The 24,943-nt window shown below is 48.8% G+C and overlaps 1 protein-coding gene across 3 annotated transcripts in view; it reads right to left on the bottom strand.

The window, feature by feature from the left end:
* Positions 1 to 24,943, bottom strand: part of PLPPR1 (phospholipid phosphatase related 1) — a 199,892-nt gene that overhangs the window by 3,941 nt on the left and 171,008 nt on the right. For all 3 annotated transcript variants that reach the window (XM_030567865.1, XM_030567864.1, XM_030567866.1), the window contains exons 5-6: positions 15,845 to 16,095; positions 1,168 to 1,344 (exon numbers count right to left, since the gene is read on the bottom strand). In XM_030567865.1, coding sequence (XP_030423725.1) covers positions 1,168 to 1,344; positions 15,845 to 16,095 — 428 coding nt within the window. The remainder of the gene's footprint in view (positions 1 to 1,167; positions 1,345 to 15,844; positions 16,096 to 24,943) is intronic.

Below are 24,943 nucleotides of genomic sequence, written 5' to 3' on the forward strand. Positions count from 1 at the left end.
ACTGTAATTGGCCGTGAACTTTACAGGCCAAATTTTGCATCAGGATATATGATTCCCAGGCAAGTAAAATTTGCAACCTCCCATTCCATGAAAAGTGCAAGGTTCACTCCTGGATGACACCAGGCTCAATTATTCATGGTTTCAAGCAAAGAATATGCCAGTCTCATGCCTAGTTCAGGACACACTTGCCCATTCCAGGCCTGATCTTTGCCTCCTCCCTGTGTGGTGCTTGCACTGCTGTTCGTAAGGGCTGCTGTATTTCTGAAAGGATGTTTCACTGGAGTCACATTGTTTCAGATCTGGCAGGTCACACAGCAGCACACTTGGGCAGTAGTGCCTGTTCATTGCTAAGCATTCAAAGCAGAGGACTCTGGAGGTTTTGTGATTAATTTTAATTATTCTTAATTGGAACTGGGCACATTTCTCAGTACAAATGCCTGAATTAGCTAACAAGGGAACAAGAAGTCTGAGGTCTCATCCAGAAAGATGCCATTCCTGGGCACTGTGAGCATTCCAAACCCATGGGCCTTTGATGGGGAGATCCCTGGCTGGCACTGTTGACTATCCCATGTCATCTCACGGGGGGCAAAGAATCATCCCAAATCCCCAGTCTCAAGTGCCAGAGTGGGAGATACACGTCTCCCAGATAGGCTCAGCTTTGAGCCAACCTGATTCTCCTCTCTGTTACACTTGTTTTAAATCTGTGTGATTGCCCTGTAACAAAGAGGAAAACTAGGCTCTTTGTTTAGAGCCTTATCCACTCAAAGTAAGATCTCGAATCCCACATCTGCCAAACAACAGACAGCCAATGAGGCTGTGAGGTATAGGTGCCATGCCTCACAAAGGCAGTAGTCTTAGGGAAAGAAACCACACTGCCCTTTTGGCACCTGCTGCATTCTCCTGCATGCCAGAACCGCTTTCCCAGGATGGCCTAAGAGTCAGCACTTTGCAGTGATTAAAATACCACGGAAATGTATGTAGATACAAGTCTGATTTTGTGTTAGGATTTGCTCTGAGGATAAATCCATTTACATGACACTAGAATTAGCCATCACAGGGTGTGGGTTGAGTAATCAGCTGTGAAAGACAACTGTAGTATCACCATGAGAATTTTTCTTTGACTTTCGATTGTCCTGAAATTGGGTGGGAGAGGACTAATTGGCTTACCAGAAACAATGCTACCGCGCTTCCCAAGATGAAGCCTGCAATCACATCCGAACAGTGGTTTCGATACTCGGAAACTCGATTTAGCCCGGTGAGGAAGGCAGCACAGAGGGTCCCAAGACACAGCACAGGCTTTGCTAGTCTGCTGCTCTTTGTTTTAATTGTGCTTGTGATGTACATCTGAAACACAGCGCAAGCCACACATGAAAGGGCTCAGACAAACATGCAGGTCATTTTTCATCTATGCATGTTGTGCCAAGCAGGAACGTGACAGATGTTCTGAACTCTGGCACTCTCAGGGGATTGTGTAGCTTAGATAGGGGCCTCAGAAGGGAAAACAGATACCGCAGACAGATGGCTTCAGCATGTCTAACATCCACTCAACCATAGTCAGCAATAGGGCAGTCAGAGCTGTTATAAAAGGGTGCTGTTCCATCACACAAGAATTTGCACGTGTGCAGTTGAACACTTATATTGCATAGAGGCTATTGAATGTGTGCATGTGAGTCAGGAATTTGTGCATCCACCCAGCCAGATGCAAATCCCCAGTTTTTGCAGACACATACCCATGCAAACTAGGAGCGCACGTGACCAAGTAGCCTTTGTTTTGACTTTGGGACTTTAATAAGTGACAGAAGTGGAGAAGAGTATGGGAGGGTTTGCTGTGGTTTTTAACAAAGGAGAACTCTGAAAATGTAATTACATTGTAAGAAGTTTTCCTGTGCTCAGAAATATCGGTTCAGTAAACTCCACAAGCTGTGTCAGCTCATTTTCTTAAGGGCATTTTTGACAAAGAAAATAAACTATGTGAGGAGCAATTAACAGCCATGCACTAATTTCAGAGCCTGTGATTACAGGAGTAGCATGAATACAAAAATACTGTAACAACCACCAAAATTTGACAGCATAATGATAACCAAAGAAACACAATGGAATCCTCCTCAGTGATAGGTTAAGTGTGAATTTTTTTATGCCTTCCAAACACAGCTTGGCTTTGTTAAGCAAAGCAAATGCATCAAGTGTGCTATTACTTTGCTTGTCAAAAAAGTCTCCAGTAACAGATTTCTCTAGTGTGCCATAAACCAGGGGTCCCCATGGTACCCGCCGGGGTGTCTAAGTGCGCCCGCGTACTGGCAGGCAGATGAGCATCAGCCGAAATGCTGCCGACAAGCTGCGTCATCCAGAGGCATCACTGCCAACATGCCGACGATTTTCGGCAGTATTTTGGTGGCGACGCCTCTGGATGACGCTGCTTGTAGGCAGCATTTTGGCGGTGATGCCTACTGACATTGCTGCTTGTCAGTGGAATTTCGGCAGATGCTTGTCTGCCACCACGGTCCTCCCTGGCTCATCGTCTGGCGCTCGCCAGATGACAAAGGTTGGGGACCACTGCCATAAACACTAGGCACTGCCACCCCCAAGGGTGATGGGGACCAGCGGGCTTTTCTCCCAAGACTTGAATGATCAGAATGATCCAACTGTAACATTCATTGGTAAGTTATTACCTAGTATATAGTGCCCTATAGCTGCTACTTTGTAAATGGACCTGCGCCACACATTATGGGCGTGATCCAGGGAAAGAGCCAGCAGACGGTTTGCAAATCCACAGATACCTCGAGAAGCAGGAACCTTCCTTTGGTAGTTACTGTTAAATGCTGAGGGCTGGTCAAAACGTTTCCATAATGAAAAATTGGGTTTTCACCAGAGTAAAAACATTTCATGGACGATGTCAGCTTTCCTTGGGGGAAAAAATTTTTTTTTGTTGGAAAACCAACAATCTCCAATCTGAAAATACATTAATTTTCAGACAGTATCTTTTGGTTACTGAAAGCTGAAAGGCAGACAGCACAACAAGAGCTGTGCAAATAATGGATGTATCATTTGCTGGCAATTCTGAAAAATCAGAAAAATTGTTTCAAGTCTAACAGAAAACAAATTTTATCAATTTTTCAGTGAATCGAAAAGTTGAAAAAAAATTGTTTCAGGACAAAGCAACATTGTTTTGATTGAGTATTTAACATTTTGTATTTAAAAAAAATAAATGCAATTTCAAAATGCAATGTTTTGAACAAAACAAAATATTTTGACTTTTTCGGACATTTATTTTCCAGTATGGAGCATTCAGTGAAACAGATGTGAATTTGTGACATGTTTTGATGTCACCAAATCTCATTTTTGGCCCAAGAAAAGTTTTGTCGGAAAAATTTCACAAATAAAGCCCAAATCAGAGCTTTATTACACATATAAGATGTGATATCAAGTTGCAGCTTTTCGCTCTGATCAATTAACTGTGCATCTTCCAATTACAAGCCTCTGAGAGTTGTAAAGATTTTTTCAAACGCAAAATACACACCAAGCCAGCCTTTATCTACAGTCCAAATTTACAGTATGGATACGTCTATATTACCCACCACATTGGCAGGTAGTGTTCGATGTATCAGGGATCGATTTATCGCGTCTCGTCTGGACGCAATAAACTGGTCCGCTAATCAACGCCCGTACTCCACCTCAGCAGGAGGCATAAGCGGAGTTGATGGGGGAGTCGCGGCAGTCGACTCGGCGCCGTGAGGTTGGCCAGGTCATTCGAACTAAGATACTTCAACTTCAGCTACACAAATAGCGTAGCTGAAGTTGCGTATCTTAGTTCGAACCCTCCTGCTAGTGTAGACGAGGTCGGTGCAATAAAATTACAAATGATGAGTAATGGTCAAGAAGGGACACTAGGGGGAACTCTGGATCCACAGTTGGATGGGCAAATTGGAATGAACCTAAAAGACGGTTACTCACCTTTGTAACTGTTGTTCTTCGAGATGTGTTGCTCATATCCATTCCAGTTAGGTGTACGCGCCGCGCGTGCACATTCGTCGGAAAACTTTTACCCTAGCAACTCAGTGGGCCGGCAGGTCGCCCCCTAGAGTGGCGCCACCATGGCGCTCCATATATACTCCTGCCGGCCCACCCGCTCCTCTGTTCCTTCTTGCCGGCTACTCCGACAGTGGGGAAGGAGGGCGGGTGCGGAATGGATATGAGCAACACATCTCGAAGAACAACAGTTACAAAGGTGAGTAACCGTCTTTTCTTCTTCGAGCGATTGCTCATATCCATTCCAGTTAGGTGAATCCCAAGCCTTACAAAGGCGGTGGGGTCGGAGTGAAAAGTGGCAGAATAAAACTGCTGAGCCAGAGGCTACAGCCTCTCTTGACTGCTGAACCAGGGCATACTGCGAAGCAAAGGTATGGACCGAGGACCAATGGAGCTTCGCGACAGATCTCGTGGGTAGAAACACGAGCCAGCAAGGCGGCAGATGAAGCCTGAGCCCTGGTAGAATGCACGGTGATGTGGCTTGGGGAAATATGAGCCAAATCATAACAAGTGGGGATGTCCGCCATCACCCCAGATGAGATCCTCTGAGAGGAAAACAAGCAAGCCCTCTCTTTGGCCCGCTACCGGGGCAGAGCTGGGGCACCTTAGGAAATGATTCTGTCAGCACAATATAATGCGAGCACTCCACAGATGTTCAAGGAGTGCAACGGTTATGCCCATTGCGTTGAGCTGTGGGTAACATGAAAGGCCAAAACACCTTAGGGAGGAAAGCCGGGTGCGGTCATAACTGCACCTTGTCTTTGCGGAACCTTCGTAAGAGCTCTGATCTCAGAGACTCGTCTGGCCAAGACTAGGTTGAGGTCCCAGGGCGGGGCTGGGCGGCGCACCCGAGGGTGCAAGCGCTCCAAGCCCTTGAGGGACCTCGAACCCATAGAGCGTGGGACACTGAACGTCCATTTTAGCCTGCTGGAAGGTAGGGATGGCTGCTGAGAGTATCCTCAGCGATGATACCGCCAGATCCTGCCGCTGAAGGCCAGAGGCAGGCCAAATAGAGGGATCGAGACCTCAGCAGGAGCAAGATCGAGCGTACTGCAGCTGTAAAGGAAACGCTTCCACCTGGCCCGGTACGTTGACCAGGTGGAAGGCTGCCTGTCACCCCGACTCAGGTACGCAGGAGCCACCGTGAGGCGAAGGGGCTGCAGGTCCGAGTGACGAAGCCTGTCATTGCCCTGAGTGATGGGGTCTGGGCTGACAGGCCGAGCAACGTGGTATGCCAGTGCTGCCTGGACCACTCTGGAGTGATCATGATGATGCGCACTCTGCCCCTGCGGAGTTTAAGCAGGACCTAACGAACCAGTGGGAACAGTGGGAAGGCATAATGCAGTTGGCCGTTCCACGGCATCAGGAATGCATCCAAGATCGATTCCGAGGAGAGACCTTGGAAGGAGCAGAACACCTGGCATTTCCTGCTCTCGCGGTGAGCGAATAGGTCTGTGTGAGGAACCATCTCCACTTCCGGAAAGCGGGACGCCTCACATGGGGCAGAGTGATGACTCGTAAGACATGAAAGACCTGCTGAGTCAAAGAGTTAAGACGTTCCGAACGCCTGGGAGAAAGGACGTCGCCAGCTCCATCGAGTGGGCCATGCAAAAGACCCGGAAATGGATGGCCTCCTGACAAAAAAGGGGGGAGGACTATGTCCCCCCTGAATGCTTATGAAGCACCTGGCCATTGTGTTGGCTGTAAACACCGAGATACAACGGCCTCGCAGCTGCCGCTGGAACCCCTGGCATGCCAGGCGGACTACTCTCATTTTTGGGGCATTAATGAGGAATGCCAGCTCCCTAGAAGACCGAAGGCCTTAAGCTCGGAGGTGACCATGAGCACTCGAGCAGAGAGATGATGCGTCCGCCGTCAGGGGCAGTGAGGGCTGGGGTGGATAAAACCGCATCCCTGTCCACACCAAGGAGGGAGTTAGTCACCACTCTAGGGAGCCTAAGGCGTTCGAGGGAACGGTGACTACCATGACCATTGGCTCCCTGTCCAAGCGGTACGCCGAGGTGGGCCGGACTTGGAGAGGACGGAGGCGGAGCTTGGCGTGTTTGGTTACAAACTTGCGGGCAACCATGGACCCAGGAGACTGAGACAAGAACGAGCTGAGGTCGTTGGGAAAGCCTTCAGACCTCAGATGATTGTTGCCATCGCCTAAAACCGCAGTTGTGATAAGCAGGCTCCGGCTAGGTAGGAGACCAAGATAGCCCCTAGGAAGCCCAACCTCTGCGTGGGAACCAGAGTGGATTGCTCTATAGTAATCATCAGGCCTTGACCTGTGAATAAGACCGTGACGATGCCCACGGGCTGAGTGGTTTGTGTCTCAGAGTCTCCTCGGATAAGCGAATCGTCCCAATACGGAAAAACGCATATCCGACATCAGCGACGGTAGGCGGCGACTATGGCCGTAAACCGGGAATATTCACTGCTGGCTATAAAGCGGAGGCATCTCCCGTGCGGAGGGAAGATGGCATTGCGAAAGTACGCGTCCTTCCTATCCAGGGCGGCATAGTAGCCCCCAGGAGGCAAGGATGGAATAATGGTTCCCAGGGATACCCTGCAGAACTTCAACCTTATCCCAAACCGGTTGAGTCCATGCAGAACCAGGGAGGTCTGAGACCTGTGTTCGAGTGGGGGACTAGGGCATAACGGGAGTAAAACCCCTAGCCCCTTTCGTCCGCTGAAGGGGGACAGGGCTGGAGCAATTTAAAGGTGATACCTATGCTCCATCGTGCGCAGGGCCCAGCGATCTAAAAGTAACTGGGGCCATGCCAGGAGAAAGCGGGATCGGGATCCCGTCCTGCGACTGGTATGCCGCCCTCCGGCGAACCTTGGAAGGTCCGTCTTTGGTCCCAGTGGTAATTGCGAGGGACCTTGACTTTGGCTTTTTAGGGGGCCTGACGTTTGTCTGCGACCACCTTGGCCTTGCCGTTTTCCAGAGTTCTGTCTCTGGCTAGGCACAGAGTATGGCGGCTGGGGCCATAAAGGCCTACGTTTGGTCGCTGGCGTATACATGCTAAGACGCATTAGGACCCTATTGTCCAGCAGGCTTCGCAGTCTGGGGCTGTCTCTGCCGCGAAGATGCCTTCACCAACAAGGGGTAAATTCTTTCCCCCGTCCCCCAAGACGGCAGCGAACTCCAGGTGGGAGGTTTGAGGGAGAAACTCCTTCACCCAGGTGCTATAATTATCACAGCTAAGCAAGGCTTGTTGCTTTGCTACCCAGAGCTGCAGGGCCCCTGCAGAGTACACCTTGCATTCGCCAAGGCTCTTTCTGCGCCGGGGCTGGCGCCCGCTGGCCATCATATCAGGATCGTGGTCCTGAGCATAAAATCTGCGCATATGGGATGACACGGATGCGCGTCCGGACGGCCATGGAGGTACTAAAAGAAGGCACGGGCCGAGTCTCTGACTCACTCGGACCTTGCCCAACTCGGCACCGGGGACCGGCATCGGGAGGCGTATCGGTACCTGGAACGAGATCCAGACCCGCAACCAGAACGGTGTCGGGAGGTCGACCGAGATCTCGAGGCTCGGAGAAGAGCTACAGGAGTCAAGGTACCTGCCCCGGTGCCAGATGTCGGAACGGTGCCGATAGCGGGTCGGCGAACGGGATACCGACCGGTGCAGCGAGTGTGACCAGTACCGAGGAAAACAGCACCGGGACTGCCAGTGGTGTCCGGCGTGCCGACAGGACTTGGAGTGTCTGCGGGACCGTGATCATGAACGGTGCCGCTTTGCTATACTGACAGGGGACAGTCCCTTGAAGAGACTGTATTACCCGTACCGGCGGTGCCCGGGTCAGGCAGCACTGACTCTGTCATGGCACTGAGAGCCCTCGCCGTTGGTAACATCTCCGGCGTGCAGGGAACAGCAGGCTCAACCACAGTGCGTACTGGGGAGCTGTCAGGCACCGGATTCGACGGCCCTCGTGGGGCCGGGATCCACGGTACCGAGGTCGTCAGAGCTTCGGTAGGTGTCGGTGCCGGGCGAACCGAGTTAGATAAGCTGTCTGGCTGCGGTGCCGTCAGCACTGAAGCAGCGGGAGTAATACGCTCAACCACGGCGCGTGCCGGGGAGCCGTCGGGCACCGGATTCGATAGCCCTTGTGGGACTGGAATCGATGGTGCCGATGTTGTCGGTGCCTCAGAGGCTTCGGTTGGCATGGAAGCAGCCGGAGCAGGAGCTCAACCACGGCGCGTGCCGGGGAGCCGTCAGGCACCGGATTCTATGGCCCTTACGGGACCGGGATCGACGGTGCCGACGTCATCGGTGCCGCAGCAGGTGTCGGTGCCGGGCGCTCCAATTTAGACTAGCCCTCTGGCTGCGGTGCCATTGGCACGGAAGCAGCCGGAGCCTTAGCTCGACCACGGCGCGTGCCGGGGAGCCGCCAGGCACCGGATCCTACGGCCCTTGCGGGACCGGGGATCGACGGTGCCGACGTCATCGGTGCCGCAGCAGGTGTCGGTGCCGGGCGATCCGACATAGACGAGCCCTCTGGCTGCGGTGCCGCTGGCACGGAAGCAGCAGGAGCAATACGCTCAACCACGGCGCGTGCCGGGGAGCCGTCAGGCACCGGATTCTACAGCCCTTGTGGGACCGGGATCGACGGTGACGACGTCATCGGTGCCGTAACAGGTGTCGGCGCCGGGCGATCCGACTTAGACGAGCTCTCTGGCTGCGGTGCCGCTGGCACGGAAGCAGCAGGAGCAATACGCTCAACCACGGCGCGTGCCGGGGAGCCGTCAGGCACCGGATTCTACGGCCCTTGTGGGACCGGGATCGACGGTGACGACGTCATCGGTGCCGTAGCAGGTGTCGGCGCCGGGCGATCCGACTTAGACGAGCTCTCTGGCTGCGGTGCCGCTGGCACGGAAGCAGCAGGAGCAATACGCTCAACCACGGCGCGTGCCGGGGAGCCGTCAGGCACCGGATTCTACGGCCCTTGTGGGACCGGGAGCGACGGTGACGACGTCATCGGTGCCGTAGCAGGTGTCGGCGCCGGGCGATCCGACTTAGACGAGCTCTCTGGCTGCGGTGCCGCTGGCACGGAAGCAGCAGGAGCAGTAGCTCAACCACGGCGCGCGCCGGGGAGCCGTCAGGCACCGGATTCTACGGCCCTCGTGGGACCGGGATCGACGGTGCCGACGTCGTCGGTGCCGGGCGAGCCATCTTAGACGAGCTGTCTAGCTGTGGTGCAGCTGGCACAGAAGCAGCAGGAGCAGTAAGCTCTACCACGGCGCGAGCCGGGGAGCTGCCAGGCACCGGATTCCATGGTCCTGGGGGACTGGAATCAACGGAGCCGAAGTCATCGGTGCCTCTGCAGGTGACGGTGCCGGATACGCAACTTAGGCGAGCTCTCTGGCTGCGATGCAGGTGGCACGGAAGTAGCGGGAGCAGGGGGCTCAACCGCGGCGCGTGCCGGGGAGCCGCCAGGCACCAGCAGGAATCGTAGACTCTCTCGACCTCGGAAGAAGGGAGCGGTGCCGAGTCGACATCGGTGCCGGCGATCGGTCGGTGCCGAAAGGCCTTGGCGGTACCGGCGGGGTCCGGTGCCGAGGAGGCGCTTCTGCCCGCCGCTTGAACATCGCTCCGCGCCCAAGGTGGAGGGGTAAGTGAAAGTCCCGCACCTTTGTGTTCTCGGCTTAAAAGCCTTGCAAATGGGGCACTTATCTGTCAAGTGTGATTCCCTGAGGCACTTCAAACAGGAGTCACGTAGATCTCTCTTCGGCCGCGGCTTCTGGCAAGCCGGGCCCCTCTTAAAACCCGGTGAGCCATGCATGGCTCCGGCACTGGGCTCATGGAAGGGGCTACTTCCTGAACCCAGCTAACTAAACTAACCATGTTAGCAAAGGAAACACGTATAACTATACAAATATATATATATAAAAGTGTTATAACTGCATAATTATATACGAGAAAACGAGTAGTTAGGGAAGTGGAGGTCAGCTAAGCCGCGCTCCACTGTTCCAACGACCAACACGGGCGGTAAGAAGGAACTGAGGAGCGGGTGGGCCGGCAGGAGTATATATGGAGCGCCATGGTGGCGCCACTCTAGGGGGCGACCTGCCGGCCCACTGAGTTGCTAGGGTAAAAGTTTTCCGACGAATGTGCACGCGCGGCGCGTACACCTAACTGGAATGGATATGAGCAATCACTCGAAGAAGAACTATTGTTACAAAGTGCCAAGTCATTATAAGGTTTTCTATGGAAAACAATGGAGAACAGGATATCAAAATAAAGCATGTTTGTATGAATAGTTACACCAATTCTTTTCTCCTTCTTATTTCTGTCTTGAGAGAACAGTTCAAAGTATCAACTCGAACTCAAAACTGGATTCAGTGAGCAGTGTTTTTCCCTACACCCCGACCCAAGTTCTGCCACAGTGATTTTAGAATGTCCTAGTGAACATAACAGTTGAAAGTAACAGTCCAGCCCTAGTGTGATAACTGCCAATTCTATACTGCATAAAACATTCATTCACACTGGTTTTCTGGGAGCAGGAGAAGACTAGTGTATTATTCACATGGGAAAATGACGTGACGTTACAGATGGGACAGGCTATTGATACTCTCGATTTAATAAAATCAAGGCCCAAACATCTAAACGTGTAAAAGATGCATGTCTCTTACAGTGAGAACAGATTGTCAAAGGAAGTGGTAACTTCTCCAGAAGGCTTTAAAACTTTAAAGACTCAGTATTTTCCTAAAAGACCAGCTCTAGTTCATCCATACATTATGGATACTTGATGCAGGATCACTGGCTCTATTACACAGGAGGTGAGACTGGATGATCATAGTGGTCCCTCCTGGCTGTAAGATCTATGAATTCTCTGGAGTTTTTTGAAGCCCTACTATTAGTGATGTTTTTTCAGGGTTCACACAACATGTCCCTCCCTCCCCCCGCTTAATATAGGGAGAGGTTTTCAAAAGCATCTGAGTGATTTAGGAGTGCAAGTGGCAATTTGAGCCAGTGAGACTTGTGCTCCTAAAACCGTTAGAAGCTTTTGAAAACAAAATCTCCTTTTTATACTGTTGTTTTTCAAGAGCAATTTTGTTTTAAAATATTAAAAACATGCATTGGATTTTTTTTACGGGGTGCAAATATAAAAAGAAGAGGGAAAAAAGGGAAAAGAGAACAAAAGAGATCTCATCTTAACACGCACACACACACAGCAAAAGGTATCTGTGATTCAATTACAAATTTCTACATTATGACACATATTTGCAGTTATAAAATTTGTATTTCTCTCATTCATTTTTCAGCCAAAAATCATTAACAGGACTCTGTACATTCATAAATATTTCCACTCTATTATTTTTCCACAGGAAATTTAATTAAAAGCATGTATTTCTAACTAAATGGAAGCCTGTTTAATGCAAAATGAAATGACTGGTTTGAAACCAATTCTTGCTCTGCTTCTGGGCAGGGGCGGCTCTAGAAATTTTGCCGCCCCAAGCATGGAGGGTCCGCTGAAGCTGTGGGACCAGCGGACCCTCCGCAGGCAAGCCGCTGAAGGCACCCTGCCTGCCGCCCTCACGGCGACCGGCAGAGCGCCCCCCATGGCTTGCCGCGCCAGGCACGTGCTTGGAGCGCTGGTGCCTGGAGCCGCCCCTGCTTCTAGGGGACTAAAATAAAGAGGAATGTAGCAGCCCAGGAATGATGTTTTGCCAGTGAAAAAAGCAACTCAGAAACTCAAACATTTCCAGCTCCGACCTAAATCTAGAGCCAGTCCTTCTTTCAGTGGGTTCTAAATTTGGCAAAACAGATTCTTCCACCTCTGCTTGGAAGGTGCAAAATCTTCCATCCCTTACTCCCAAAACATGATTGGAGTCAGTGTGTCTGGATTACACAAGGACTGCAGGAATTGGGCTTTTGCTGGTTCATAACCTGTTTGGCATCAGCCAATAAAGCATGGATTTTAAAAATAATGATGCAAAAATATTGCACTAATGGTGCAAATCCTCAGTCCGATTAGCTGGGCCTGGTACTGAGCTGACACATAATTCTGCACTCCAGGGGGTTGGAGGAGAGGAATCTGCAAAGGATATTCTAGTTTAATGACTGAAGTAGGCTCCCTGGCCCCATGTGTGCCTCCCACTGATGTGTGAAGGAGGACAGGAAGACTCACACAGAGCTCTACTCCTCCCCAACCTACTCACACGCCGTGCCCTCAATTATTTTTGTTTGGTGGTTAGAATCCAACTTAATTCATTGTGTGTTAGACTCTGTCATAATAATTGGGCCTCGCATGACATCAGTTGTGAAAAGGGAGCAAAAGGTCATAAAAATGTCACAACAATGTATAACAATAAACGTGCCTGGGAAATGGTGCAAAGAGACTAGGTTTGTTCAAATAGAAAGGCCTATTGATACACCTCTCCCCCGATAGAACATGAATACCACACAACGCGGTAAAGCAGTGCTCTGGGGGGGGGCAGGACTGCGCACTCTGGTGGATCAAAGCTAGTTTGATATAATGTGGTTTCACCTATAAGATTTTTTGGCTCCCGAGGACAGGATTATATCGAGGTAGAGGTGCATAACTCAAGGACTATGTTAAAATCATGCCTGGTAAACACAAGAAGTGTGGGACTAGAAATCAGTGAACCAAAATTAGTGTGCTGGAAATGAGACCTAACTGGCAGGGTCCACCTATCCCTCCCTTTCAGGGTACTTTAAAAAAAGAGACTTTAGGGGGAAAATATGGATGGACACTAGTGTGATGCTGGCTGACTGAAAGCAGGGAATGCAAATGCTGGCTGACTGAAACATGAATGAAAGGGAAGGAGTGAGCTTCAGACTCATGGCTGCCACCCCCACCATCTCCTGGGACCCTGGGCCTTTTTCATCCTAATCCTAAGAGATGGTCTCACCAGACCAGGCCAGAGAGAGGAACCCAGATAACTCCACCATCTCCATCGGCTTCAGCTCATGTTAACATCTTTGACTGTCTGGTCCCAAATAGTCCATCTAAATTAATGCAGCTGATCACCAGCCCCCACCCTTTTTTATAGGCTTTATCGCAAGCAGGGAAGCATTTCCAACACACTGTCTGGCAAAATGATTAAGTACAACTGGGCTTGAATATAATTCCTAAAGGACCTTGGACAATATAAATATGAGTGTAATGTAAACCATTCCCTTTTGTGGCTATAAAAGTATGTCCATGTTAAGCGTTTGCAGGCAGGCTACTCCCAAATTACAGCATCTTCAGGGCTAGATGATGTCTGTAGGCACAGCCCTGAGCGCAGGGTGGTATTACCCTTTCCGTGGAGTCTTGGCCCTCAGAGGAGCCGAGGGTAGCGCAGGCCAGGAGGAGAACCAAGTAGCGTGGCTCTAAAGGCATTGTTCTCGGGCCAGGGCTATCAGTGACAGAGTCAGTGGAGAAGTGTGCAGCCTGCATTTCAAAGCAAGTAGTCAAAAAACCTGCTGCTCCCAAAAGGGTATGTCTACACTGCAATTAAACATCCGCAGCTGGCCTATATCAGCTGACTCGGGATTGTGGGGCTCTGCCTATGGGGCTTTACAATTGTGGTGTAGCTGTTTGGGCTTGAACTGGACCCGTCGAGTGGGGAGGGTCCTAGATTCTGGGATCCAACCCAAGTCCCAGTGTCCAGACTGCAATTTTACAGTCCCATGAGCCTGAGTCAGCTGACACAGGCCAGCCACGGGCGTTTACTTGCAGTATAGACATACCCAAAGATTCTATCTATCAGGAGTCTATTTTCATGCATTACTGTTATTATTCATTTGCGGTAGTGCTCACGATGAGCCCGACACCTAAAGGCAATCCCCGCCGAATGGAACTCACAATCTAAAGATATAAGTAGGGGAATAACAATAAGCATCGTAGACACAATTTATATTGCTTTAAACTATATACTTTTGCAGGTATAGCTGTGTCAGCCAGGGTGTGATCCCTGACCAACACAGCGGTGCCAACAGAAGCACCTAGTGTAGACACAGTTATAGTGGCAATACTGTGCTTTTGCTGGTACGGCTCATTTCACTCAGGGCATGTCTACATTACATGCTGGATCAATGGGCAGCGATCGATCTAGTGGGGATTGATTTATCGCATCTAGTCTAGATGTGATAAATCGACCCCAGAACGCTCTCCCGTCGACTCTACCAGGGCGAGAAGCATAGGTGGAGTTGACAGAGGAGCGTCAGCTGTTGACTTACCACAGTGAAGACACTGCAGTAAGTAGATCTAAGTACGTTGACTTCAGCGATGTTATTCACATAGCTGAAGTTGCGTAACTTAGATCGATCCCTTCCCCTCCCTCCCAGTGTAGACCAGGCCTTAGGGTGGAGTGGGTGTGGGTTGGAAGTGCAGTTTTGCTGGTATAGCTCCACCCACACTAGGAGCACTTTTTGCCAGTAGAGTGTACAGATGAGTCTCATCTTACACTGGGGTTACGTTCCGCAGTCAGCGCGTCAAGCGAAAATCGCATATAGTCAAAATTACATTGAGTGTAATGGCAGGCGGAATCGCCCGCACTACAGGCACAATATTAAAATTGTTATTTTTCTCTTTTTTTGTTTTTGTTTTTGCCATCCGCGCAAAGCTGAATTCGCACGTTAAATGTGTGTAAGATGAGACTCGCCTGTACTAGTATTCCTAGTGAAGCAAAGTGCTCCGAATGTGGTGATGTTCCCAGGCTAGCTAAGTTAATGCTTTTGTGTCACTTTTATAGTTCACGTGACACACAAGAAAAATATGCAATCAACAAAACAGTAACGGCCTTGTCTTTCCCACTCTAAATATAATTAGTGGCCTTTAAGTCTCATTCATCAGCTAATAAAGTACATTTAAAACATTCAGCATTAGTACATTGAAACCCTGCATTTGCTGCTACGCCAAGGAGAGAGGAGAACTTTCTTGGGGCCAATCTTGCTGCCTTCGAGCCAGATTCTGCCACTCTTATGTTGAGTGGTACCTAACTTCCTGAACAGTCTCACTGATTTTGAGACGTCTGCTTGTGGATCAAGATGCTACTCAACCTGAGTCAGAAGCTACTCCATTGCAATGAATGGCAAAACGACCAGTGTCTTCAATACTGTTATAATCCTTACTGTATCACTTAAATAGCCCTACACAAACTGTGACTAGACTTGTAGCACACTACGATGTTATAACGTTGCCAGAGAAAACAAAGGTGGATAATATTTTTAGAGGGGCTTTTACAGACATTGAATATTCCCCATATGGCAGGACAGAACTATCACCTTTAAACTGTACACCAAGGACTCAATCTGACCTTTATTATGCTCGCAAAATTGTAACACCGCCTTTAATGGGACCTTTGCATGCAAGAGGAATTTATACCTAACAGGGGATTAAAATTCAGCCTAAGCAGACAAGACTCCCCCCAGAATAGTAACACTGAGCACTCGCTATTGTACGGACACTAAGGAAGAGTAACAAGCTTCCCTGTGAGGTAGGTATTATCATCACCATTTTACAAGTCAGGAAACTGAGGCAGGGAAGTGCGGTGTTTCACCCTAGACCACATAAAGTCAGTGGCCTATCTGGGATTTGAACTGAGGCTCTCCTAACTGCCAAGCCGGCCCTCATGCCTCCAGATAGGACTGCCCCTCACTGGGAAAGTCATGGGAGTTGCACTTGTTTACACCAGGGCTGAATTTGGCCCAGAAAAGCCATTGGCCCCATGAGAAAAGAAGGTCTCCTGCCCACACAGCACAGACAAAAGAAAACTATAGATGAGATTTAAATGAGACAGGGTCGCTATAGCAACTGAAGCCCGTCATGGGAACTGGCGAACAGCACATGCACTCACCGTGGCGTAAAGGGCTGAGTAAATGCTCAAAGCAGCATGTTTGGATGGGAAGGATCTCCTTGCGTTTTCAATCACCTCCAGGTCCCCGGTGCAGATATTCCCATTGTTCATGAACTGATGGTGAGCCTGGCAGTCGCTCCCTGTGTAGTTGGGTTTACACACCGTCAGGAAGTAAGGAGCCAAGTTCCCAGTCACTACCTGGCCAGCATTTACAAATATGTCAGTGGCAAAAAGTCCAAATGCAAACACCCCTGTGAAAAGGTTAAAAATAATAATTATTCACAAATGTTTAAAACATTCCTGGAGCAGGAGACAAACAGAAGTAATGAGAGACAGAGGCCAAACTCTGCAGTCCTTACTCAGAGAAAACTCCCATTGACGTCACCTGGAGTCTTACCTAAGACCCTGATTCAGAAAAGCACTTAAGTGTCTGCTTAACTTTAAGCATGTGCTTAACTCCCAGTTAGTACCATTGACTTCAATGGGAAATAAGCACAAGCTTAAAGTTAAGCAGATACTTAAGTGCTTTCTGAATCAAGGCTTAAGCAATGACTGTGCGAGGACTTTAGGATTTCACCAGAAAACATCAAATCAAAATAATTGTCATCAAGTTTTCCTGATGCCAAAGACCCTGACCCTGTCTTATGCATGTGCTAACCTATAAGTATATGAGTAGCTAGGACTATTTGTATGCTTGAAGTTAAGCATTATATAACTGTTCACAGGACTTGGACCAAAGACTGGCAGAAAACGGTCCCCCATTGTAACACAAGAGGGTATGGAAGCAATCTTAAAAAGACACTGTCCGATTATTGGCCTCAAAATTTGATTTATCAGGGAAGCAATGTCCTCTGGATTCCGAATATCCACCAATGTGATACTGAGAAATGTATATTCTGATCCAGCAGCACTGACCATCTCTCCCAGGCCAGATTCTGCCATCGTCACTTATGGTGAACAGTGCCTTACTCCTTGAGTTGCCAATGGAGTTGTTAGGCACAACTCACCTTGGTAGTGTTGCCAACTTCCTAAGGGCACAAAACTGACCACCCCTCCCAAGAGGCCCTGCCCCTGTTTGTTGCATTTCCCCTCCCTCCATTGCTCCCCCACCCTCAGTCACTTTCACTGTGCTGGGGCAGGGGGGTGAGGGCTCTGGCTGGGGGTGCAGGCTCTGGGATGGGGCCGGGGATGAGGGATTTGTGTGGGAGAGGGCTCCGGGTTGGGGCAGGGGGTTGGGGTGTGGTATGGACTCTGGGTGGTTGGCGTGGGCTCTGCGTGGGGCCAGAAATAAGGGGTTCAGGGAGTGGGAGAGGGCTCCAGGCTAGGGCAGGGAGTTGGGGGCGGGAGGTGGTGAGAGCTCTGAGACAGGGCCAGAGATGAGGAGTTTGAGGTGCAGGAGGGGGCCCAGGGCTGGGGGTTGGTGTGTGTGTGGGGGGGTGCGGGCTCTGGGAGGGAGTTTGGTGCGAGAGGGAACTCCAGGCTGGGGCAGGGGGTTGGGGTGCAGGAGAGGGTTCAGAGTGAGCAGCCCCGGCGGCACATACTGCAGCTCCCAAGAAGCAGCCACCAGATCCCTGCAGCCCCTAGGTGCATGGACAGCCAGGGAGGCTCTGTGCACTGCTTTCTCATACGCAGGTGCTGCCCCCCCAGCTCCCACGGGAAGTGGTTCCCAGCCAATGGGAGCTGCAGAGCCGGCACTCAGGCAGAGGCGGCGCACAGAGCCTTCCAGCTGCCCATGTGCCTAAGGACTGCAGGGACCTGGCAGCTGCTTCTGGGATCCACGTGGAGCTAGGGAAGGCAGGGAGCCTGCTTTAGCCTCGGCCCCTGCTTCTCTGCCGACCGGACTTTTAATGACCCAATTGGCAGTGCTGACCAGAGCCACCAGGGTCCCTTTTCGACCAGTCGTTCCGGTCGAAAACCGGACGCCTGGCAGCCCTACATCTTGGGAAAGGTGAGCAGCATCTGTGCTGATGTGACCAGTAACACTGATGTCAACGGGAGCTCCACTTACAACGCACAGTGAGGGGGGGAGAGCAGAAAGCACATATGTTAAACGGCCCCTCTTTCCAGACCCACGCTAGCATCAGTGTAAATCAGTCCTGCAAGCCTTGCATGCTCCAAGCTCCCAATGACTTTAATAGGAGATTGATGTTTGCATGGCTGCAGTACGGGGCCCCGTCAATGGTCAACATTCATAAATAAGGAGGTGAGGGAAGGCCCAGCTTGCTGGCTTGTGCTCTGTGCACAACATATACATTGGGGGTGAGGATGAACGACAATCAATAGAAACACGGCAGCGGCAGTGCACTGTAGCAGTTTACCCTAACAACCTGTTTTATAAGAACACCCTGCACCTCTATGGTACTTCCCATCCAAAGACCTCAAAGTGCTTTACCGACATTAACAAATTTACCCCTACTCCACTCCTGTACAGCAGCTACTACTCTTCCCATTTGACAGATAGGGAAACCAAAGCACAATTTTCAAATGTGTCCAGTTAATTTTGGCTGCTTTGATTTTTGAGCTGTCATACTGAAGACAATCTTCACCCATAACTCCAGCCAAGGTCAGTGGGAACCGTGGGTGCTCAGCACCTCTGAAAATCAATCCCTCGCTGTCTCAACCTGGACACCAAAGTTGATGGCCAGCTTTAAAAACATGGCCTGAATTTCTTGCTTAAGGCCACGTGGAAAACTTGTGGCAGAGCTGGGAGCAGAATCCAATTCTAGAACTGGGACTGGCACCCAGATCTGTGCTTTAACTCCAATATCCTCCTTCCTCCCTTTCACATGTAAAATCATTTTAACATAAATTATGTAGGAATTAATTATTTATATGAATGTACCCCTATGTCTTGGCCGTATTCCAAAACGGGTAACTCTAAGCGCCTGTTGCAGTTTAAATTTAAAACAGTATTATTTTTCCTCCCGTTCTTGTCCTAAACTATGGAGTAATGTTGCTAAGTGCTGCTAAACAGCTGCTGTCTTCCACCCCAGAGATGACTACATTTCAGTGGTGGGTAACGTCATTCTTATGAATCCCTTACCTAGTTCACAGAGTTGTTGTCAGACCAAATTAATGAATGTTTGTAAAATGTTTTGAGATCCTTGGATGACAGACGCTGTCTTAGTGTATTATTATTATTATCACGTTTTCAGTGTTAGAATAGAATAGAACAGGGGTTGGCAACCTTTCAGAAGCGATGTGCCGAGTCTTCATTTATTCACTCTAATTTAAGGTTCTGCGTGCCAATAATACATTTTAACGTTTTTAGAAGGTCTCTTTCTATAAATCTATAATATATAACTAAACTACTGTTGTATGTAAAATAAATAAGGTTTTTAAAATGTTTAAGAAGCTTAATTTAAAATTAAATTAAAATGTAGAGCTTCCCTGACTGGTAGCCAGGACCCAGGCAGTGTGAGCGCCACTGAAAATCAGCTTGTGAGCCGCCTTTGGCACGCATGCCATAGGTTGCCTACCCCTAGAATAGAATAATCATTTATTATTTAAAAGTAGTTTATATTAACAAAGTATTAATTATTATTATAGTACAGATAAGATAGCGTACTTTAAAGTGTTACCCATTAACCATACTGCAAATGACTGATATGAAAACTTAGATAAAATGTTCCACAGAATCAGCTGTATAAAACAAAGTAAAATAGTCAGAATTGCAGAGTGGCCTTATGTTATATGGATCAATGTACCCGGCCTATAATACACAAGAAGCAGAACATCATGGTTACAGTATTGCCAACCCTATGTATTTATAAACTATGAATCAAGCTCCCCAAAATCATCAGATTGGCCTAAAATCATGAGATTTTGAAATAAGAAACGTTGGGTCTTTTAAATTTGCTTTCTGGTTCTGAAGCTTTGAGGGGTCATATTTTCAAGTTTTTCTGCACAACCATGACAGTAAGATTTTTGTTTTAAAGTAAGAAAGCTGAGATTCTCAGGTATTCACATAAAACCAGCATCTGCAGCTTCAAGAAAAACACCTTATCTCTTGATGAAATCCTAAAAGCTGGAAACACTATGGTTACGTTTATTTCACTGGTAAGCTGTGTATTTTTTTGCTATATTCAAAGTGATAGACATCCCAAACAGTGACATAAGTAAGAAGCAAGCAGTACAATTCACTGAACATCTCTTTTCATAAAATTAATGAGCATCAAAGCAAACTGCCATAGATACAGTAATCCATCACATAATAACAGATCGACAACAGAAGGGAAGTAATTGACGGAGTAACATATACTCAGTTTACTCAGGAAGTGTCTATGTAGGGATATTTATACTGGCATAGCTATTCCAGTGCAAACCCTTAGCATATGTTGTACTGGTGTAAAATGGGGCTTATACCAATGTAGCTCATCCAGGGAGTTTGTACCAGCATTAGCTATGTTAGTGTACAAATATCTGTCTAAGGGTATGTCTATACTACCCGCCAGGTTGGTGGGTAGTAATCGATCCATGAATCGATGCCTGTACTCCATCTTGGCAGGAGGAGTAAGCAGCGTTGACGAGGGAGCCACGGCAGTTGACTCACCGCCGTAAGGACGGCCAGGTCAGTCAAACTAAGATACTTCGACTTCAGCTACGTGAATAGCATAGCTGAAGTTGTGTATCTTAGATCGATCGCCCCCAGTGTAGACCAGCCTTGAGGCTCTTACATGGTCCCCATTACCATGGTAGCTGAGGGGTGTGTGTGTGTGTGTATTTATCCTCATGACACCTCTATGAGGTAGGGAGGAATAGCTCAGTGGTTTGCACGATGGCCTGCTAAACCCAGGCTTGTGAGTTCAATCCTTGAGAGAACCACTTAGGGATTTGGGGCAAAATCAGTGCTTGGTCTTGCTAGTGAAGGCAGGGGGCTGGATTTGATGACCTTTCAGGGTCCCTTCCAGTTCTATGCGACAGAGATATCTCCACATATTAAGCAACATAGACTGGCCTTTGGTGCAAAATACAGTAACTCCTCAGTTAAAGTTGCTATGTTGCTGATCAATTAGGGAACTTGCTCATTTAAAGTTGTGCAATGCTCCCCTCTAAGTTGTCTGGCAGCCATCTGCTTCGTCCACTGCTTGCAGGAAGAGCAGCCTCTTGCATCTAGCTGGTGGGGGCTTATAACCAGGGTGGATCATCAGCTCCCCACTCCCCTAAGTTCCCTGTGCAGCAGCTGCTAGCAACTGCAGCTTTCCCTCTCTCCACTGCCATGTGCTGCTCCTGCCCTCTGTCTTGGAGCTGCTCCCCAAGCCTCCTGCTTGCTGTGGGGGTGGGGGGGCCAATGTCAGGGTATTCACCTGCTCCTACACCCCACTTACCACTTCTTCTCCACATAGAGCAAGGTGGGGACAGAGAAAGCCTGGGGCAGCAGCTGCTCTCTTAACTTCTTGATCCACTTAAAAAGACAAGGCACATAAGAATGGGTCAGCTTACTTAAAGGGGCAGTGTGCATTTCTCTCTCTGTCCCACACACAAGGTGTATGTCAGTCGCTGTCTCCCCCTCCTCCATTCCTACTGCCTTGTAGAATGTGAGGCTACATTAACAACAATGTATTAACCATTTAACACAGGGGTTCTCAAACTGGGGGTCGAAACCCCTTGGGGTCATGAGGTTATTACATGGAGGGTGGCGAGCTGTCAGCCTCCACCCCAAGCCTCTTTTTGCCTCCAGCATTTATAATGGTGTTAAATATATAAAAAAAGCATTTTAATGTGCGTGGGGAGGTGGTGTTTGCACTCAGAGGCTTGCTGTGTGAAAGAGGTCACCAGTACAAAAGTTTCAGAACCACTATTTAGCAGCAAGGCATTCCCCTGGGAAATATCCCACCGTCTTCCACCCTCTAACTTCACCACTGCAACCAAGCTTCACAATCATCACAGCTGTGAACAGTATTAAATTGTTTGTTTAAAAAATATAGATAGATAGATAGATAGATAGATAGATAGATAGATAGATAGATAGATAGATAGATTTTTGTCTGGTGTAAAACATTTCCCTGGAACCTAAACCCCTCTCCCCCTCATTTACATTAATTCTTATGGGGAAATTGGATTCACTTAACATCATTTTGCTTAAAGTCGCATTTTTCAGGAACATAACTACAACGTTAAGTGAGGAGTTACTGTACACCAAGGCAGTGGGAGAAGGAGACACTTATTTGTCTGTAAAGTACCATGCACATCCGTAATGCTGCATAAATAACCAAATGGCAATAATAAAGACTGGGCTGTACGCAAGGAGCTAACTTGGGGGCAGAGTCCAGCCCCAAGGTGGCTGCTAGGCCACTCAGTGCTGGGGTTCTTAGCCCCTGGATTCACGAGGAGGGAGCCAGTTAATCCTTCTGGAGAAGGGGAAAATCCCCAGGTGCAACCAAACTGCTTGCTTGACTCCACACCTCCCTGCACTGCTGCAGGCCTTGTATTGGTGGGAGGGCAGTGGGAGGATCCTCCATGCTGGATGGAGTCATCCCCATGAGGGCTTTGCCACATACTGGAGCAGGGAAAGGGCTGCGTGAGTATAATACAATGGCTGGCTCTGGGCTGCAGAAGGGGGCATGTTCTCAGATTTATGCGCTCCAGGTTTGATGTGAGAGATTTTGTGTGTTTTCATAAAACAAACACAAACACTGCCATTAAGCAGCTACCACAGTCAAGCCTGGTGCCATCTGGAGTGGAAAAGCTTGACCAGAGGTCAGAAGTCTTGATGCAAGAGAGAATGGGGCATCAAACTGGTGCTAAAATATATCCTCTGTAGCTTGGCCCTTTTTACCCCGCCCCCACTCCGGCCAGACCCACACATGCACTGGAACTCTGTTCACTTAATTTGGTGGCGAGCGTACAGGTGATTTTCTGCAACCTTTCTGTCTCTCACCCCTACATCTCAGGGGTATCCAGGAGCTGTTTAACTCCCAGCATAGGTTAGAGCAGTTTCGGGGCCGTTATAACTTGTAACTTGGAGGAATGCACTCCAGAACTTGCAACCTGGAGTACATTCCTCCAACCCAAGGCAGCTGGAGGACAGCATGCGCCAGTCACGCTGTGTCCCCACTCCAGCACATGCTCAGAATGCCTGTTATGCTAGGGGGCCAGAAGCCAGTGGCATAGAGCCAGTTATGCTGGCATCACCCCATCTAGGGATTCCCTGGCATCAGGGAATCCTCATCTCCCATGCTGGAGCAGGTGTCTAGCCCCTGTGCTCTGTAAGCATGGCGTAAGGGGATGGTGGGGAGGGGAGCTGAGGGTCTGACCAAGAATCTTCTTGTATTTTAAAGGGGATGGGCTGGAGGAGGAGCTTCCTGTCCCCTTACTCCCCTTTATCCACCGGAGAGGGGCCAGGTCTTGGTCTCACTGACATCAAGAGAAGTTGTATCATTGGTAGCAATAGAAACATGCTCAGGTTCTTCAATCCTGATTAAAGAGAATTCATTGCACCAAATTCTTCCCTGGTGCAACAATAGGGACTCTGCATTTTGCAGAAGGCACTCAACACAGCAGAAGCCCGTTTGTGATCTGTTCAACATGAGCTGGGCCCACAACTCCCTGACCAGAGCAAGGATGAAACAGGAAGTGTAATGTCTACTTAGTATGTTAATGTTTGCAAGTTCATTTTCACAAGCCAAGGGGCTAACTCCCTTTCTATGGTGATTCTGCAATGAATGCATTCTCTGGTAGGCTTTGATACTAGTGGGCCAGTTGTTCCACATACTACAGACTGCCTGGAGAAGGAGCTAAAAGTCTGACTGGGGTTTACATATATTGGGTTTCTGTCCCCTTTTGCTGACACGGATGGGTGCAGAATTTGCAGAACTAAATTTTAAGATGGGAACTGAATTTCCTTTCACAGGTTGAGCCATCAAACTGTGTGTTGTTGAACACAGAGAAGTGGTACATCCTACAGTGAGAGCAACTGCTCTTTACCCGTTGGTAATTGCGGGTTATAAAGCAATGGTTCTCAACCAGTGGTACGTGTACCCCTGAGGGTATGCAGAGGTCTTCCAGGCGGTATGTCAACTCACTTAGATCAGTGCTTCTCAACCTGGGCTCGAAACTGCCTGATCCATTTTCGTTAAAACTTCTCCCAAAAATCTCATCCATGTCAGACAACCTTAACTATAAGCACTCGAAAGTCAGGAAATCCCAGAACTAAGGTTGCCCATGCAGGCAGAACGTCAGGTGTCTAAACCCTACATCGCACTCATACAGCTCCAGCTCCAAGAAGTCCTAAATCAATGGAGCACAATGAGTATTTGGTGTGTTTATATACAGTGGCTATAGCCTCATTGTATTGTGGCTTGAAATCTTCCTGACTCCGTCTGGCAGGGTGATTGGAGTGTGGGTTGTGGAGTGTTTCACTATATTAGGGTTTCTAATTCAAATGATTAAGCTATTGACCTGCTACCAAACAAACAACCTCTCCTGTTTAGACATTTAGAAATGCAACACATATGGATTTGTTGCCAGTAGCTTGTATTTTATGACTGCATGATTTGTGTTAACAAATTCATGGCTCAACTTCCACCAACAGCTTCATTTAAAACAGTGACACCTAACATGGGGCCGTTGACTAATGAAATTGAGGCTTTATTTCAGCAAGTAAAGGCTCACAGGGTTTATATGCTTGTTGGGTTTATTATGATAGGAAAGATATAAACCAGAGAGATTCTGAATTCGCTTCCCCAGGCAGCTGCAGTGTGTAATTCCCATGCTTTTATACTGGTGCTTTACTTATCTCAGCGGCTCTGACACGTGTAAAGCAATGCATGCCCTGCTGCCATCCTATCAGCACTTAACAGCATTCAAACTGAATTTGTATCCACCATCTCTCATCCAGACCAGGCTTCCCAGCCTGCTATCTCCTACTGCCTGGTTCTTCCCTGGAGCTCAGTGCTCTGTGATCCAGATGTGGAGGCCCAAGCTAGTCCTGAGTGTTAGGGGGCTTATTCCTTCACTCGCTTAATTCCTTGGTCCTTCTCGCATGAACAGAGGGCAACAATACCCAAAGTTCAAAGGCACAAACAATTCAATGTTTATTGGGGCAAACTTCCAGCAAGCATGATTTCCGTTTCCTTCCTCAGTGTCCCCCTTCCCAGC

Source organism: Gopherus evgoodei, chromosome 6 (genome assembly GCF_007399415.2).
Source record: "Gopherus evgoodei ecotype Sinaloan lineage chromosome 6, rGopEvg1_v1.p, whole genome shotgun sequence".
Classification (NCBI taxonomy): Eukaryota; Metazoa; Chordata; order Testudines; family Testudinidae; genus Gopherus; species Gopherus evgoodei.